We start from the raw sequence: 18,699 nt of genomic DNA on the forward strand, positions 1-18,699 counted from the left end.
GGAAATTGTCCCCTACGCTTTCCAAAAACTTCCTGGATTGTCTATGCACCGCTGTATTGCTCTCCCAGCAGATATCAGGAAAATTAAAGTCACCCATGAGAATCAGGGCATGCGATCTAGTAGCTTCCGTGAGTTGCCGGAAGAAAGCCTCATCGCCTCATCCCCCTGGTCCGGTGGTCTATAGCAGACTCCCACCATGACATCACTCTTGTTGCACACACTTCTAAACTTAATCCAGAGACACTCAGGTTTTTCCACAGTTTCGTACCGGAGCTCTGAGCAGTCATACTGCTCCCTTACATACAGTGCTACTCCCCCACCTTTTCTGCCCTGCCTGTCCTTCCTGAACAGTTTATAACCATCCATGACTGTACTCCAGTCATGTGAGTTATCCCACCAAGTCTCTGTTATTCCAATCACGTCATAATTCCTTGACATCACCAGGACCTCCAGTTCTCCCTGCTTGTTTCCAAGGCTTTGTGCATTTGTATATAAGCACTTGAGATAACCTGTTGATCGCCCCTCATTCCCAGTATGAGGCAGGAGCCCTCCCCTCACAGACATTCCTGCCTGTGCTTCCTCCCGGTATCCCGCTTTCTCACTTACCTCAGGGCTTTGGTCTCCTTCCCCCGGTGAACCTAGTTTAAAGCCCTCCTCACTAGGTTAGCCAGCCTGCTGGCAAAGATGTTCTTCCCTCTCTTCGTAAGATGGAGCCCATCTCTGCCCAGCATCCTCCTTCATGGAACACCATCCCATGGTCAAAGAATCCAAAGCCTTCTCTCCGACACCACCTGCGTAGCCATTCGTTGACCTCCACGATTCGACGGTCCCTACCCAGGACTTTTCCTTCCACGGGGAGGATGGACGAGAACACCACTTGCGCCTCCAACTCCTTTATTTCTTCCAGAGCCACGTAGTCCGCAGTGATCCGCTCAAGGTCATTCTTGGCAGTATCATTGGTGCCCACGTGGAGAAGCAGGAAGGGTAGCGATCCGAGGGCTTGATGAGTCTCGGCAGTCTCTCCGTCACATCACGAATCTTAGCCCCTGGCAAGCAGCAGACTTCTCGGTTTTCCCGGTCAGGGCGGCAGATAGATGACTCAGTCCCCCGGAGGAGAGAGTCCCCGACCACCACCACCCGCCTTCTCCTCTTGGGAGTGGTGGTCGTGGAACCCCCAACCTCAGGACATCGCATCTCATGCCTCCCAACCAGCGGAGTCTCCTTCTGCTTTCTCCCCCCAGACATATCATCTGGTCCACTCTCCGCATTGGTACCTGTGGAGAGAACATGAAAGCGGTTAGTTACCTGTGTCTGTGTTACTGGAACCCGGACATTCCGCTTACCTCTTCTGGAGGTCACATGTTGCCAAGCTTCTTCACTGGCCTCTTGGCTCCTCTGTGCAACCTGCTCTATATCTTTAGAGCTTTGTGCCCCTAGAAGGCTATCCTGAGTTTGGTCCAGAAAATCCTCAGTTTTAGTTTGTACTGACTTTGCTAGGGCTTATTATATAGTCTATTGTGAAACTAGGCAAATATCTAGATAAGTTGATGTACCCCCTGGAAGACCTCTGCATATCCCCAGGGATATGTATACCCCTGGTTGAGAACCACTGCCTATAGTGTGGGGGATATTTGCAGCTGGGGGTTGGGCCTCTGGCAACAAGGTGGGTTCTGTTTTTATTCATTTCCCTTTTCACACTGAGATTTGCCTGGGATCAGAGTGCCTGGAGTGATATGGCAACCGCAGGGACCCTCCTGCTTGACTCAGCCAGAAAACCATCCCCACTGGAATCTAGGGAGGAAGGCGGGGTCAAGCACATGGAGGGTACCATGATGCTCTTGGGGAACATTTGCCTGTGCGTGGGCCTTGTCTGTGAACTGTCCCAGAGCGATCCTGCCCAGGGGCTACTCAAGGTATTATAGTGGCTGGGATTTCTCTGGAGCGCCTAGGGAAGATGGGGAGAGAGGAGAGAAAACGTGGGCTGACTGGGTGGAGATTTTTGGCTCAGTGCAAGTTGATGAAGTTTTTGTGCTGTTGCCATTTGTCCCTGCCCTGAGCCCTCCATCCTTCTTGTTCTAAGTGAATTTTCCCATCATGCACCACTAGGGACCCTGGGTTCTAGCCAATATCCCCCCCGCCCGTCATCTGCTGGGAGGCACATGTAGGATATTCCCCTGGTTACCTTGCCACCCTCTCCCTGTAATTGCAGAAACAGACAGAAGCTAAGAGGCAGAAAATCATCCAGGAGTGAAAGAAGCTATGTGGGTTTCTGCAGGAGCAGCTTCCTGCTGTCCTAGCTGAAAGAACTAGACGGAATCATTGTCAAGAGAGGGGATGAGAGGATCTCTGAACTATCCCTGGAGATTTCCCTGCTCAGTGAACTGCTCAGTGAAATGGGAGGAGAGAATGGATAGGAACCACTGCGCCAATCTGTATAGGTGAGACTGTGCCACTGTAGTGTTAATACACAGCATTTCTTTTCTGAAACTTTTTATTAAGGCAAAGATACAATAAAATGTTAACTTACTATATCATACATGACTTATTCAGCATCATGTTAATATTCAAAGAACCTGGCTAAAGATTCTGACTCATCAACTGGCAAGCCCTCCTCCTCTGAGCATGCTACAAAGGATGATCAAATTTCTATATACCTATCCTCTTTTTGGCACTTCTCTTGTGTACATACTTGGTGTGAAAGCTGTTCCATTACAAGAAGAGTCCATATTTTACAATACCACAATTCCATAGGACAAGAAGTCACATTTTTCTAATAATATGCAACACTTAGTCTTGCTGCTAACCATAAAAAAAAAAAGAAATAAATTTGTCATTCTTCTTAAAATGTACATCCTTTATTGAACTTTAAGGAAGCAGGTCAGAAGACCTCTGGGAAGCTGTCATTTTGTTATAAGATGAATCTCTTTAATAATTGCCTCCCCAAACTGTCTAGTTCCTGGACACAACCACCATATGTGCAAGTATGTTCCATTTTCCCCACCACCCTTCCAACAGAGTGCATCCCTAGCAGTAAAAATATGATTGATCTTGAGTCAAATGCCATCTGTACAGTAATTTATAAAAATCTTTGTGAGCTACACAAATTGAAGATGTATATGTATATCCCCTTTCCCACTCTATCAATATCTTTGCCCCATCCCTCTCCCATCTTTTTATCTGGGTTGTTTTCCTATCAACATCTTTTTCAATCAAAATTGTATATATTTTAGAAATTAAACCTTTTGTTCCAGGTTCCTCCTGGATCAACTCCTTAAATGTGGTCAAAGGTCTAGATAGAGACATCTTGTATCCAGATTTCACAATAAAATGTTTGATTTGTAAATATTGAAAATATGGGATCTTAATAATTATTATTAGCTATCTCTTGGTATGATTTCAAATTAGGACCCAGGAACAGCTGTCCAAACTGAGTAATCTCAGCTCTTACCCACAATGCGTAGTCACTTTGATATTTCCTAGTGATAAATTCATGACTAGTAATAAAAGTAGCTAAGGGAGAGGGCCTCAGGTAAAAGAATTTTTAAAAAGTTGCCCAATGCTGCGAATGTGGCCTGGATGAATGGGCGATTTTTTATTTTTGGTGACTTACATTTCTCTGTAACCTAACAGTTACAATCAATAGTTATATGTGGGATCTTGTCTTGTTCGAGTTTTACCCAGCGTTTGGATGGTCTATTGTTAACGCAATTGATCACGTCTTTCAATTGTGATGCATAATAATAATAAGCCAAATTAGGGAAAGCTGGTCCACTCAACTGTGTATGTTTATTCAGTACTTTAGAACTCCCCCTTTGTCTTGTATGTTTCCATATGAATTTTAATAGTGCATCCTGCCATGTTTTTAAAGCATTTCACGGATACCAACTGGGATGTACTGAAACAAAAATAATGACTTTGAGAGGTCATTCGTCTTTTACAAGGCTACCCTACTTAGCCAAGAAATGTAATATTTGTTCAATTCGTCCAACTATTCTGTTGTTGCTTTTTCCCACGTGGAGGGTTGTTTGCCTTAAAAAAAGATGTTAATGTCTCTCTACAATATTTATTCCTAAATATTTTAAATAGAACTTTACCCATTTAAATTTATGTGGGTGACAGAAGTTTGTTTTGACCTTTCAGGAATATTAATTCCTAAAATTTCATATTTATCGTAGTTTATTTTGAAGCCTGACACCTACCCAAATTCCAAAGTCAATTCTGTTCTATCATTTTTAATGATGTTTCTGGATCCTGCAAATATAATAAGATATCAGCATACAAAGCTATTTTTGAGTTCTAATCCAGAAGACATTTTGATGCTTTTTATCAAGGGGCTGTTTCTTACATTTATGGCAAATGGCTCCATTGCCAGAGCAAACAAGGTGAATAAGGGACAATTCTGTCCCTTGCCCCTAGACAAATTAAAAGTTGGGGATTGATGACCATTAGCCAAGGCATCTGTGCGAGGATGAGTATACAGGGGCAATATGCCTGTAGAAAATTCATTTCCAAAACCATACCTTACCAAATATGTCTGATGTATTCCCCTCCAGCCAGTTGAATGCTTTCTCACCATCCAATCAAAGCAACACACAGGAAGAATCGCTAGATTAACATTATAAATGAAGGCTAGATTTATAGACTTATATTAGACCTAATTTCTGATGCACCGATTTTGGTTAATTGATTTCTGGTCTCACACTGCTGTTATTTGCTGGGCATGATTTTAACACAGTCCTTGAGTTATATCAGTAACCGTTTTTGTTTGGACTAAGTCAGTCTTCCTGTCTCTCTTGTTTCAGAGTAGCAGCCGTGTTAGTCTGTATTCGCAAAAAGAAAAGGAGTACTTGTGGCACCTTAGAGACTAACAAATTTATTAGAGCATAAGCTTTCGTGAGCTACAGCTCACTTCATGCATCCGATGAAGTGAGCTGTAGCTCACGAAAGCTTATGCTCTAATAAATTTGTTAGTCTCTAAGATGCCACAAGTACTCCTTTTCTTTTTGTCTCTCTTGTGTATCTTTTCCCATCAATGTTTGTTATTATAGGTTACTGTGACATTTTATGAACTTTCACTCACTCTTCATGGTTAAGCTCACAATTAGGGTAAATTATCACAACACAAATCACAAATGCCAGCATGTTGCACAGGAATAAACTTTCGCGTTGGGCAGTGGCATGTCCCAGCTGCTTCAGAACCATCCAATAGTCACAGTAACAAGACCTGTGACTACATACACATTTTAAAATATCAATAACAAAGGCCCTACCAATTTCATGGCCATGAAAAACGTGTCACACAGACCGTGAAATAAGCCCTTCCCTATGAAATCCAGTCTCTCCCTGCTGCTTGGAGCACTCCAGCCAGGGGCTCCTAGCTCCAGTTGGCCTGAGGAGGGACAGGACTTGTTCATCCCCTGAACAACCGCTCTCAGGCGGAGCTCAGACCCACCTCCACCTCTAGGAACCTCCTGTGGCAGGAAGCTCCATGGTTTCTGTATTCAGAGTTCAGCTCTGAAAGTAGCACAGAAGTGAGGGTGGCAATCCCGTGAACCCCCTACAACAGGTTTGCAACCCCCCTATACAATTCCCTTTTGGGTCAGGGCCCCCACAGTTACAACACCGTGAAATTTCAGATTTAAACATCTGAAAACGTTAAATTTACCAATTTGGTAGAGCCCTATCAATAACTTATTCAAATTAAGAGGCAGATACACCATGTGAGAGTGGGTTTTGTTTAATATAAATTGTTATAAAATTCAATCTCACTTATTTTATTGAAATTTTTTAAAAATTAAACTTTCATTGATGAGTTGTTGTTTTGTTGTTTTAAATCTTGGCCTTTTGAATAAGAAATTGGAAATAAGGAACCAACCTTAACCTGTGGAATATTCTTTGCATTCAAAATTCACCCTCATCTCACGTGTTTACTTTCTCCTGGAACAGGATTTCTTCTTCACAAATCTGATATGATCTCCAAGATGGAACAAGGGGAAATGCTGTGGGTCCCAGATCACCAGGGCTTCAAGGAGAGGGAGATCTTGAGAGGTACCTGTGCAGATGAGGAGTCCTTTAAACTGACTCAGAAACAATTCTTGAATGATGGAAACAGCTTGGGATTTCCAAAAACGCCAAGTTAGCTGCCCCACTTCTGGATTGTACCCAGCAGGTGTGGTATCCTCATGGCAGACATCACTTATGTCTCCACACCCACCATCGCTGACACCTGGCAGTACATCCCTTCCACCTGAGATAGGATGTGGAGGTTCCATCCTCTCTATTCTCTGGAAAAAAATTATGGAGATTGATTTTTTTTTGATCTCCCAACAGTTCATTTCATTTGTGTCTCCCCGCCACATGCACCACCCGTTTGCTCTGCCCGTTTCTGAGGTTTCCCTTCCTCCCTTTTCCCACCCTCCTGGCACAGGGAATGACTCATGTCTGGATTCTCTTTCTATCCCAGCTGGTGATGGGACGATGAGAAAGTACGAGGAGGAGAATCCCCAGCAGGAAGGTCCTGAGCAAGTGGAACAACACTGGACATTACAGAAGATCTCAAGGGAAAGTCCTCGAGTCCTGAGCAGGAAGCAGCTTGTGAGAATGAGCACAGGCCAGAGAACCATCAGGGTAACTTCCCAGGGAAGGAAGTAAATAAATCAGTTCATTATGGGGAATGTTGCAAGGACCTTGAGAGAACAACAGTCCAGCAAAGAATCTCCATGGGAGAGAGAAAAACCACATGCACCAAGTGCGGGAAAAGCTTCAAATGGAGATCAGACCTAACTAGACATGAGAGAATCCACACAGGAGAGAAACCCTATAACTGTCCTGACTGTGGGAAAAGCTTCAGCGATAGCTCAGCTCTTACTTTACATCAGAAAACCCACACAGGAGAGAGACGGTATAAGTGCCTCAACTGTGGGAAAAACTCCACTCGCAGCTCACACCTCACTGAACATCAGAGAGTCCACATAGGAGAGAAACCCTATAAATGTCCCGAACGTGGGAAAAGCTTCAGTGTGAACTCAGCCCTCATTAGACATCAGAGAGTGGACACAGGAGAAAAGCCTTATAAATGCCCTGACTGTGAGAAAAGCTTCAATGTGAGTTCATCCCTTAGTACACATCGGAGAATCCATACGGGCAAGAAACCCTATAGATGCCCTGACTGCGGGAAAAGCTTCAAGGAAAGATCAAGCCTTATTAACCATGAGAGAATCCATACAGGAGAGAGACCCTCTAAATGCCTCAACTGTGGGAAAAGCTTCAAACAGATCTCAGTCCTTCTTCTACATCAGAGACTCCACACAGAAGAGAGACCCTATAAATGCCCTGATTGTGGGAAAAACTTCCATGTGAGCTCAGCCCTCATTAGACATTGGAGAATTCACACAGGTGAGAAACCCTATAAATGCCTTGAATGTGGGAAAAGCTTCAATTTGATTTCATCCCTTTGTACACATCGGAAAATTCACATGGGAGAGAAACCATATAAATGACTGTGGGAAAAGCTTCAATATTAGTTCGTCCCTGATTAGACATCAGAGAATGCACACAGAAGAGAGACCCTATAAATGCATCAACTGTGGGAAAAACTTTACTCAAAGCTCATACTTTATTAAACATCAGAGAATCCACATAGCAGAGACACCTATAAATGTCGGTCAGTAGCCATAGTAAAAATAAGCCATTTCCTGATTTTCCTCCTACATCAGTGACATTTGGTTCCCAAGTATCTGGCTTCCCCTCTCTGGGGTGAGGATACAGCAGCAGACAAACCTGAACTGATGAGTGACTCTGGTTCTGTCTGTCTAGCACACCCCAGGCAGAGCGGAATACCTGATCCACTTTGCCTCATTGCTGCAGCCCCGGCAGCTGAGCGGATGTGCCTCTCCACCTTCTACCTGATGGGTAAAGGAAGAGAAGAGAACTCCTCTGGAAATTCCCTCTCTCCTTCCCTGCCCTTTCATGGAGATTAGCAGAAGAAAACTTGAGCCCTGTATTCACTCTAGAGACCTGTCACCATATCTCTTCTTCCACCAGCCCATGGGCTGGGCTCCCACACTTAACTGGAGTTGTTCCCTGCAGTGGGGTATCCCTGAGGGCTGGTAACCCCTTCTCTCCCCAAATCCCCCAGGGTGCTTGGTTCTCAGGGGATCAGATGTTAACAGACCAGGAGGGATGGATGATGGGCAGGGAATGGAGTAGTTTAATGTTTGGGACATGGGATGGAGATGGGAACCAGAAGCAGTCGGATGCAGGGTGTTGGGGTATCCAGTGTGTGGGGATCATGGAATAAGAAGGGTGGGAAGGGATGGGATTAGGAAGGTACTTCTCCTATAATTCAGCCCCTCTGCCCCTTTCCCTGTCCTTTCAGTATTAAGAAAGCATCACTGAGAGGGACACAAGAACTAGGAGTCACCAAATGAAATGAATAGGTAGCAGGTTTAAAACAAATAAAAGGAAGTATTTCTTCACACAACACATAGTCAGTCTGTGGAACTCTTTTTCAGCAGATTTTGTGAAGGCCATGACTATAACAGGGTTCAAAAAAGAACTAGATAAATTCATGGAGGATAGATTCATCAGTGGCTATTAGTGTCCATCCATCAGGATGGACAGGGATGGTGTCCCTAGCCTCTGTTGGCCAGAAGCTGGGAATGGGTGACAGGGGATGGATCACTTGATGATTGCCTGTTCTGTTCATTCCCTCTGGGGCACCTGGCATTGGCCACTCTCAGAAGATAGGATACTGGGCTAGATAGACCTTTGGTCTGACCCAGTATGCTTGTTCTTATATGATTTCCAAAGGGATGCATGGGCCAGGCCCACCTCAGCTTAGCCTCCAAAGATTTGTCTAGAGTAAGAAAAGTAGGGTTAGCTAGCATGTTTCCCTCTGATCCTGATCGAAACTCCAGCATTTTTCCTATTGTAGACCATCCCTAAGCATCTCCTCTATATTGTTGCCTCGTTAGCAGAGTGATTGAGTCACTCTTAAGATTAAGTATGCTCTTTCAGGACAGAGTGACTCATTCCCAGTTATTCTCACATTGATCTGAATGACTTTTTGTACCCTTTCTTCTATTTCCAAGATGTTTAACTATAACACAGAGCAGGAGCAGGGCTACATAAATGTGTTGTTTCAGAATCTGTGATACCTGAAGGTGGTGGGGTGCATCAAAGGGATTCCATTCTTCCCCCAGTGGCACTGTGATTCCCCTTTTTCCCCAGCAGCATTAAACTCTATGGCTCAGACAGAAGCTATCTTATCTCAGTGCTACCCCTTCACCTCACAAAGGGTCACATTCCCCAGTGTCCTCAGCTTTCCATGCTTAGGAATCACACTTGGATTTTTCTGATTCTAAATTAGAGTTAAAGCTGGAGATGAATGTGTCACTGACCCAGAGGAGGGATTCAAATTAATCCCCAATGCAGTGTGACCATTCTGAGTTTAAATCCCGGTGTCCATCAACAAAAGTGGCTTCTGGGCTTTTATTTGCCAAACTTGCTTATTTGCCCATGGGAAGGTTTTGTTTATTTTTTTGGTGGGATTTTTTTTTCTTCATTACAATGATGCTAAAATTTTTGTAAATAACATGACCCAATAGCAAGGGATTGTGGAGTGGTGGCTTAGAGGAGAACATGATGTGAAAATCTATTTTGATTTAGAGTAATCAGATGTAACATGCTCAGGGATTAAATTTTATATGAACTTCATATCCTTCCCCCCGTAATGTAGGTTTCTCTCTCTTTCCTGAAGGCCATTTGGTCACATAAGTGGATATTAGTTTTGTTTGAGAGGCTATAGCTGATACTTATTATGGTTTTCTTGAGACAAATTACCATTGGTGAGAATAGTCATTTCTTCTATTTTTTTCCTTTCCCCAACCCTTTGCCATGAGATTTTAGTGTTTTTTCGAACAATAGGAATGATAAATAACCATTGGCACAAACACTGATGGGCAAATGTCAGTCACCATCCGAAAGGCAGAGAATGAAACAGAGCAGGAGATGACTGCATGATCCCTGCAGTGACATGAGATACAGCCAGGTGGGGGAGAGTGTGGGAGATCCAGCTCTGGGAAAGTGCAGTGTTTGTACAGCTGATGCTGAGAACTTGGAACTCATTACACAGGGGACAGAGAGACAGGAAATATCCTTGTGGGGTGAAGCCATCGCTGAAATGCAAAGAGTGTAAATAACATGAGAAGAGGGGTGAGCAAGGGTGTGTGTGTGGGGGTGGGCAGGGGGTTACCAATTCTTGGGATGATGTTGGGAAGAGGTGGGAAGAAAATGGGGGTTTTCAACAGGCCTATGTAGCCCAGAAGTCAGGCCCACCCAGTCACCAAGGCCACAGGGAGGGGAAGACCCTCATAGCCCAGCCGGGAACCCTCCCCATCTACCAGTGTCCTGTGTTGGGATTAAAGGCACTTAAACATGATCATTGCGTCACTTGTCCCACCCACACCAAGGGACTTTTAGATTCCTCTGTGATCCACAGAACTCCTACTCAGCTTCCACCTAACCCTGTAGGTGCCTAAACAGCCTGGGCTCCTACATTACTGCTGTAAATGTTCCTTTGGTGCCTAAGAGAAGGTGACCTGCTGCCTAGCTCTAGCTGCTCAGGTGCTTATCTCATGCTGAAGCTCCAAGCCAATCCTCAAATTGAGGAAAGGTGGGTGCTCCTCTGCATCTCCCGCCTGATCCAGGGGGTGTGCTCTGAGGATGCCTAACTTCCCACAAAGTGGGAGGAGAACTATCACCTTGCACCCAGGGGTTAGGTTGCACATCAGGCATGTAAGAAAACCTGGTTCAAGTCTCCCCTCTGTCTGGGGAGGTGAAGGGATCCGTATAGGGGTCTCTCACCTCTCCAGTGACTACACCAACCACTGGATTATAGAGTCATTTTTATTCTTTATCAGGACTGGTTAATATTCAGTTATTTAATGAAATGGAAACAATTTCTACAAGAGAGACCCACATCAATTGGGTATTGCTACACAATTCCTCGTACCTCTATGCATTCTGCAATATGTGTTTTGAACTAATAACAATACTTTTATTCTCCAAACATAGAAATGTATTAAGCGGCAAAAAGCAGTGCAGAAAAACAATGTGCAAAAAAGTGCAGGCAATGTAAACAAAGCTTTAACATCAATTAACAGAGTGGAACTTTAAAATTGGAAATGCAGCAAATGTTTCCATCCATTTCAGTAAACAAATGCAGGCTGTTGTGGCTACACATGGGCAAACCATGCTTTGCACAGGTCAGTGTACGTGAAGCTGTGGTTTCCCTTGTTGTCCCCCACATGAAGTGGTAGGGGTTAGGACGTGGCCTGAGATGCCACATGAAATGTTGGAGATGTAGGGAGCTGCTAGCATGGAGTTCTCCAAGGACTGCAAAGGGTGGGGAGTCTGGGATTTTTAGACCTTTAGGTCAATCTTTGTCTGCAGCATTTGGGTTTGTGGCCTGAGAAGATCTATGATGTCCTGGTTCATCACCTTCTCCTTGTCCTGCTAGGACTTCTCTCTCCTCTCCTTTCTTTACTTCTCCCTATTCTTGGTCATATTGGCCCTCCAGGCCCTTTGCTCACAGGCCAGTGCAGCACTGGCTTGCAGGATCTTGCTGAATATATCCTCTCTAATCCTCTGCTTTCTCCTCATCAGTATTGGACATTCTGTGGGTGTAGAGAGGACACCCCTTAAGGCTGCAACAGCAGAAGCTGCTGATTAAACACAGATATGTCATTGGATTTACAGTCACAATGGAAAGGGAGAGAGAAGGCTCAAAATGCCCATCCCTTATTCTCAGAAAAGCTTTTAACAAGAAAAGTTTATTGACACTTCAGCTGTGGAGCGCCTCTGCACTGCACCGCTCTCCAGCCCCAGTCATGGTGCGTATGGCCCCACCAGTGGTGAGTGAGAAGATGGGGGGAGGAGGAATTTTGGTTCCATGAAGCAATAAAATTTCAGACTCTGGTCCATGGGCACAAGTGCAAGGAAATGCCACTGAAGATTGGCACGATGTTCCACAGGTGGTGGTGGTGGTTTAAGCTGATCTCTTATTCCTGAGGGTAACAAAGGAACAGAAAGCATAGCTCCTACTGATGTCCTGAAGCTGCCTGTGCCTGTATGCCACTAGCCTGTTTACTGAAATGATGCCAACTGAACTCATCATGGACTGGCGTGGCAAAGTGTCCTACCACAGAGGAAGAAATAAGGCAGCCCTCCCTAGAAGCCTTTGGGAGAGAATTTCAGAGCATCCTCATAAAAATTTAATCGAGATGTCTCAGGAGGCTACAAAGTATATATACATCCCTATGTATATAAACAAAGTGCCCCCCTTCCCCTATGCTTAACCTAACAGGGGAATAAAAAGCACGTGTCAATTCTACCTCTGCTTGTTGTACCTCTACTTCTTGTATGAATAAAACAATGAAAAGTCAGTACCTGTGGCTTGTTATCTTGGGGATGGGCCAGGCACCATCTTTAAATTTAAACACTGTAAGGAAAAATGCATGGTCACGCTTTCCCAAGGTACCTTCCCATGCCTTGGGCTCATCCATGCTTGCCTAGCAGACTGGCTAGACTGCTGGTGGTGTCTTTAACAGGCCCTGGCTCGTGGCTTGGCTGGAGCCTCCTGCTGTATTTCCTCCCCCTCCCCCCACTTCCACCTCCTCCCTGTTCATGGCAGGGGTCTCTGTCTTGGGCTCCTCTGAAGTATCCACAGTGGTTTTGTGGAGTCTTTTCCACGGATGGCATGATGCTCAGTGTAACAGCTCAGCACCAGATCGGTTGTTGCTCTCCCTTGCCTTGTGGTACAGCAGATGCAGATCCTTTGATTCCATGTGGCTTTCCTGCTGATCCCTGTCGTATCCCTTCACCTGCATCCCTCATGCAATCTGTTCATGTTTCTACAGCTGGTCCATACCTGGGCTTGCACAGCCTCTTCTCCCCCACAGGCCCAGGAGACCAAATACCTCCAGTCTACTCCCGGCAGGAGCACATTTAGTGCATGGCATTGGCATGGTAAGCTGCACACAGTGGCAAGCTCCTTGTTGTCCTTGCCAAGGAGGACAATCAGGAAAAGGCATTTCAAAAACACGTGGGAGGTTCTGAAAGGCGTGGTGGCTTCCAGTCTCTGTGACCCTTGGGCAGTAGGGTTTACAACTGTGACCAGATCTGTCACTATCACAGAGAATGGGGCATTCTGGGACAGCTGCTGGAGGACTATGAGGTCGACAACAGGTCATGAAACAGAAAATATCATATTGCCTCTGTATAAATCTATGGTACACCCTAATATTCAATACTGCATGGAGATATGCTTGCCAAATCTCAAAAAAGATATATTGGAATTGGAAAGGGGCAACAAAAATTATTAGGGGTATGAAACAGCTTCCATATAAGGAGAGATTAATAAGACTGGACTTTTCAGCTTGGAAAAGAGATGACTAAGGGGGGATATGATAGAGGTCTATAAAATCATTACTGGTGTGGAGAAAGTAAATAAGGAAGTGTTATTTAATCCTCAGAACACAAGAACTAGAGGTCACTAAATGAAATTAATAGGCAGCAGGTTTTAAAACAAACAAAAGGAAGTATTTCTTCACACAACACATAGTCAACCTGTAGAACTCTTTGCCAGAGGATGTTGTGAATGCCAAGACTATAACAACGTAAAAAAAGAACTAGATAAATTGACTGAGGATAGGCCATCAATGGCCATTAGCCAGGATGGGCAGGGATGGTGTCCCTAGCCTCTGTTTGCCAGGAGATTGATTACTTGATGATGACCTGTTCTGTTACCTCTGCGGCACCTGGCATTGGCCACTGTCAGAAGACAGGATACTGGACTAGATGGACCTTCGGTCTGACCCAGTCTGGCCGTTCTTATGTTCATGCAGTGGTTACACTCACACTGTGTTGACTGCAATAGGTTGATTATGGCTCCATGCCATTTGGGAAGGTAGTTTTATTGAGTCACTATGATGGGGCACTTACGATGGCCAGAGACAAATTTGAGTGTAGACACATGCACAAATGGGTCAATGTAAGGCGACTTGAGTTTAGCTAACTTTGTAATGTAGACCAGGCCCTCCAGACAGAAGTTGTTTTTTCTATCTTTGTTATTCTTTTCTCTCCCCTTTTTTGTGTAATTATTTTGTCTGAAAGGAAGCAGGATAAAATTCCACTGACATGGACCGCTTCAGCCCATCCCAAGTAACATGTTTTCTTTTTCACCAAAGGAACAATTAATACCATCTTTAATACCATCTACAAATCTATCAAATAGAGGATTTTCCCTATAAAAGACCCTGTACAACTAAAGGGAATACAGAATATTGTTACAATGGAATTAAGCCAGCAATAACTTGACACCAAACCTCATACCACACAGTCAGGGCATTTAAAGGGCTTCACCTGTGTGTGTGTGGAATTTCTGATGTCTGATAAGGTTTGAGTTGTGATTGAAACTTTTCGCACACTTGACAAATTTATGGGGTATTGAGGTCGATCTCTTGTGTGGTTTCTTTCACATGAAAGAAGATCTGAGCTCTGGATGAAGCATTTCCCACAGAGGAGGCATTCACAGGGTGTCTCTCTCTGATATTCTCCAGTGCTTAATAAGGTTTGTACTGTGACTCAAACTTTTCCCACACTCTGTGCATTTATATAATCTGTTTCCTATGTGTAGTTGCTGATGTGTAGAAATCTCTAACCTTTGAATGAAACATTTCCCACAGTCTAGGCATTTGTAGGGTCACTTTCCCGTGTGTGTTTTCTGATGTGTAATAAGCTCTGAGCTCTGCATGAATCTTTTCCCAGAGTCACAACATTTATAGGGTCTCTCCCCAATGCGTGTTCTCTAATGTCTAATCAGGTGTGAGCTCCAACTGAAGCTTTTCCCACATTCAACACGGTTTTTCCCTCTTCTATGCAGTTTCTCTGCTGGCCTGTTGTTTTCTTGCGGTTCAAGGATCCTCCCCTACAATGAATTAATTTACCCACTTTCTTCACTGAGTGCTTTCCCAGCTGTATCTTTAAGCTGTGCTGGTTTCCCCAGACTTTTCCCAGTGCACAACTGCTGGGACACAGAGAGAATTCAGGTTTCAGAGTAGCAGCCGTGTTAGTCTGTATTCGCAAAAAGAAAAGGAGGACTTGTACTTAGTACTTAGAGACTAACAAATTTATTTGAGGATAAGCTCCGATGAAGTGAGCTGTAGCTCACGAAAGCTTATGTTCAAATAAATTTGTTAGTCTCTAAGGTGCCACAAGTCCTCCTTTTCTTTTTTAGAGAGAATTCAGACATCAGTGTCATGGAGTCCCTAGGCGATGCTCTGGAACTGCTCCCTACCAAGCCAGTCAGGACTGTGGTGAGGTCTCCTCTCTGTGAGCAGACTGTCTTCAGGACACACAGCTCACACAGCTTCCACCTTCCTGGGTCTAACCTTGGTGACTCTCAGCCAGCCAGTAAAACAGAGGTTTATTAGATGACAGGAACACGGTCTAAAACTGAGCTTGTAGGTACAGAGAACAGGACTCCTCAGCTGGGTCCATTTTGGGGGGCAGTGAGCGAGACAACCATGTCTGCATTTCACTCCATGTCCCCAGCCAGCCCCAAACCTAAACTCTCTCCAGCCCCTCCTCCTCTGGGCTTTGTCCCTTTCCCGGGCCAGGAGGTCACCTGATCTCTTTGTCTTCAAACCTTTAGCTCTCACCTTGCAGGGGAGAAGGGCCAGGTCATCAGTTGCCAGGAAACAGGGTGTCGGCCATTCTCTGTGTCCAGACTTCTGCACACACCTGCCCACTAGGGCTCTGCAACGATCATACACCCTTATCCCACCACCTAGATACTTAAGAACTGCATAGGGGAAATTGAGGCACCCCCACAATATTCAGAGAAAACATTAAGAACAATCCCACTTCGTCACAATCAGTCATTGCCTGTGCCATAGGCACTGACTCTGTGGGTGCGCTGGGGCTGGAGCATCCACGGGGAAAAGTTTGTGGATGCTCTGCACCCACCGGCAGCCAAGCTCCCCCACTCGCCTCCTTCTCCCCCCCCCCAGCGTGCCATGTCCCCACTCCTCCCCCTCCCTCCCAGAGCTTCCTGCCCCTCTGCCCCCTAACAACTGTTTGGCAGCGCTCAGGACTTTCCGGGAGGGAGGGGGAGGAGTGGGGATGCAATGTGCTCAGGGGAGGAGGTGGAGAAGAGTCAGGGCAGGGGCGGGGACTTGGGGGAAGGGAGTGGAATCAGGGTGGGGGCGAGGACAGGGCAGGGGCGGAGCCAGGGGTGGTCGGGGGGGGTCGAGCACCCTCTGGGCAGAGGGGAAGTCGGCACCTATGGCCTGTGCTAGGGTTAAAGGAAAGAAAGGGGAAATTGCAAAGAAGGGAAACAACATAATACCTGTTGCGGAAACTGAGAAATTAGATTCCGCTTCCATATCTCTTCCAAACACCCAGAGGGAAGTAAAGTTGGGAATGGAGATCCTGGCAGCTGTCAGTCGGATGGGTGGGAAACCATGAGTGACAGCTGCCATAAGACACCACACTATAACTAGTGCAAAGCAGACAAATGGAGCTGATGTAGCAGGGGGCCAAGCATCAGGATGTCTCACGTGAATTCATGACTTACCAGTGATAAAAACATTAAGGCTCTAATTCAGAAAAATGGTCTAGTTTGAGGCACCTGCATTTCTCTTTCCCAACTAGAGAACTGCAGGGCAGGTGCTCCAGGGCTGTTCAGCATCCACAGCTCCAGGTGCCCAGCCCCCTGAGAACCAGATCCCAGGTGCCTAAAGGTCAGCACTCAATATCTAGACTCTAAATTAAAGGCAACTTGTTAAATCTGGACCAAGCCCCTCACTGTGCTCTGGTCCCGTATGGCAGCTAGTCTGGGCCAAATGGGCTGTAGGAAAGAAGAAAGCCTCTTCCCCTCGCTGAGGGTTCCCTCCTCCACAGCAGCTGCAAGCACAAAGCATGTTCCCAAGAGGGCTGGGAATGAAGTGGGGGTGGTGAGGGTGGGGTGGATGAGGGATAGAGGGACATGGGCAGTGTAAAGCTGGGCCTCTGGTACTCTGCACGCTGGCCGAGAAGAATGGGGGCCATTGTCATAGGGATGTAACTCTGGCTGGCTTCAAAAAACTTCCTTAGCCTGAGCCAAGGTCTGCACTGGCCCCTGCAGCCACTGAAAAGCGGAGTCACAAATTGCCTCCCCTCTCTCCTTTAGCTGGTACAGGGCAGAATCTGGCCCACTGATCTAGCTTTTCCCCCGCCTCAATTTTCACATTGATAAAATTATTTTATTATTATTCCTATTTCTGCAAATGGAGGACGAGGGCCCCATAGTGCTGCTCTCTGTAGAGATGCTGAGTAAACAGACCCAACAGCTCACAATTACAGCCAGGAACAAACACTTAACATCCTGTTAGTGTCAAAGGGACCAAAGAGATTAAAGTTACTTTTATGCCAAAGTCTTTGCAGGATCTGGGTCTAGGTTATGACAAAAAGGAGTAAATGAATGAGATAAACCAACTGGGGTCTGAATGGTGTGTGTGTGTGAGGGGGGGACGGGGGGATGATGAGGGAAAAATAAATCTCTCTCACAGATTGTATGTCCTGGGATGGTTGTGATGCTTATGGATATTGGTTCCATTGCTGGGAGATGCCTGAAAGAGAAAGGAAATAGAAGGTTTTAGACCCTTTTATATTAAACACCTGAGTGTGTCTCGGTCTGTTTCCATGTCATCATTAAAACGTAGTTCTATGAGTTCAGAGTGGTAATGCTGCTGTAAATATGAAAGCCTGAAATCTCATCTCTTTTATCTGTCCCCCCTCCAGACACTCTGCCGTCTGCACTGGAGACAAAAAGAGGGGAACCCCTAAGAGCACACAGAGCGGGTGAGATTTCAGGTGGAGATTGTCTTAAAATTATGAGAAAATTCCAGTGAAAACATCTTAATGAGTTTGCAGCTAAAGTTACCAACCAAACCGACAGCGACCATGACACACACAGCCCTAAAAATAACACATTAAACAGTAAGGAGATCCAGGGGCACAGGAACAGGGTGAACCAGGGAGCCATGCCCCCCGCCCACACTTTTAAAAGTGGGATGGTCAGGCCCAACCACTTTTTAACATGGGCATAGTTTGGGGCCAAGTTTCCCCCCCCCCCAACTGCAAGCCTTGGGCAGGAATGCAGCGTCGTAGGCAGTGGCTGTGCTTCGTGGCAGGGCAGCTGTTCAGCTTCCTCTGTGAAGCGCTGCCCCTGCCCATGGCGCCAGCCTCTTCCCAGTGCCGGCCCCTCTCAGTGGCTGCACCCCTCCTCCTCCACACCCAAGGCCCTGCCCCCGGCCAAGCCAGAAGCCACAGCTGGGCTGCCACCCAGGAAGCCTGGGCTGCAATGGGGAGCCACGGTCCCTCCACCTGCCCTGGGTGGCACACTCCAGGAAGCGGGGACATGGGCCGGGGGCTGCTCTCAGACCCCCAGAAATCCACCCAGAACAGGTGGAGGGTCAGGGGGTCTCCACAGCAGCCACGGTTCTCAGCCTGTCCAAGGGGTGGGGCCTTGGCAGGAAGAGCAGTGGGGTGGGGCCACGGAGCGGGCGGGGACACAGGCAGCAGGACCTGGTGCCACCCCCAACTTCCACCAAGGTTCCGGAACTCCTGGGGAGATCCCAAGTTGAAGTCACATAA

The 18,699-nt window shown here is 46.1% G+C and overlaps 1 protein-coding gene across 6 annotated transcripts; it reads left to right on the forward strand.

Annotated features, from left to right (window-relative positions):
• Window positions 1-1,490: 1,490 nt before the first annotated feature.
• LOC119843037 (zinc finger protein 572-like) lies at window positions 1,491-18,153 on the forward strand. Of its 6 annotated transcripts, none has more exons than XR_006275594.1 (4): window positions 1,491-2,438; window positions 5,947-7,395; window positions 14,548-14,632; window positions 17,845-18,153. XR_006275594.1 is itself a non-coding variant. In XM_043497077.1 (3 exons), the coding sequence occupies exons 2-3, from the start codon at window positions 6,720-6,722 to the stop codon at window positions 17,952-17,954; spliced, it is 786 nt and encodes a 261-aa protein (XP_043353012.1). In that variant the 5' UTR covers window positions 1,491-2,438; window positions 5,947-6,719; the 3' UTR covers window positions 17,955-18,153. The 6 variants fall into 6 exon arrangements, 1 of the variants encoding a protein (XP_043353012.1); XR_006275596.1 differs by having other exon boundaries at window positions 14,551-14,632; XR_006275595.1 differs by lacking the exon at window positions 17,845-18,153 and adding an exon at window positions 15,310-15,463 and having other exon boundaries at window positions 14,551-15,110.
• The last annotated feature ends 546 nt before the right edge of the window (window positions 18,154-18,699 follow it).

Source organism: Dermochelys coriacea, chromosome 14 (genome assembly GCF_009764565.3).
Source record: "Dermochelys coriacea isolate rDerCor1 chromosome 14, rDerCor1.pri.v4, whole genome shotgun sequence".
Classification (NCBI taxonomy): Eukaryota; Metazoa; Chordata; order Testudines; family Dermochelyidae; genus Dermochelys; species Dermochelys coriacea.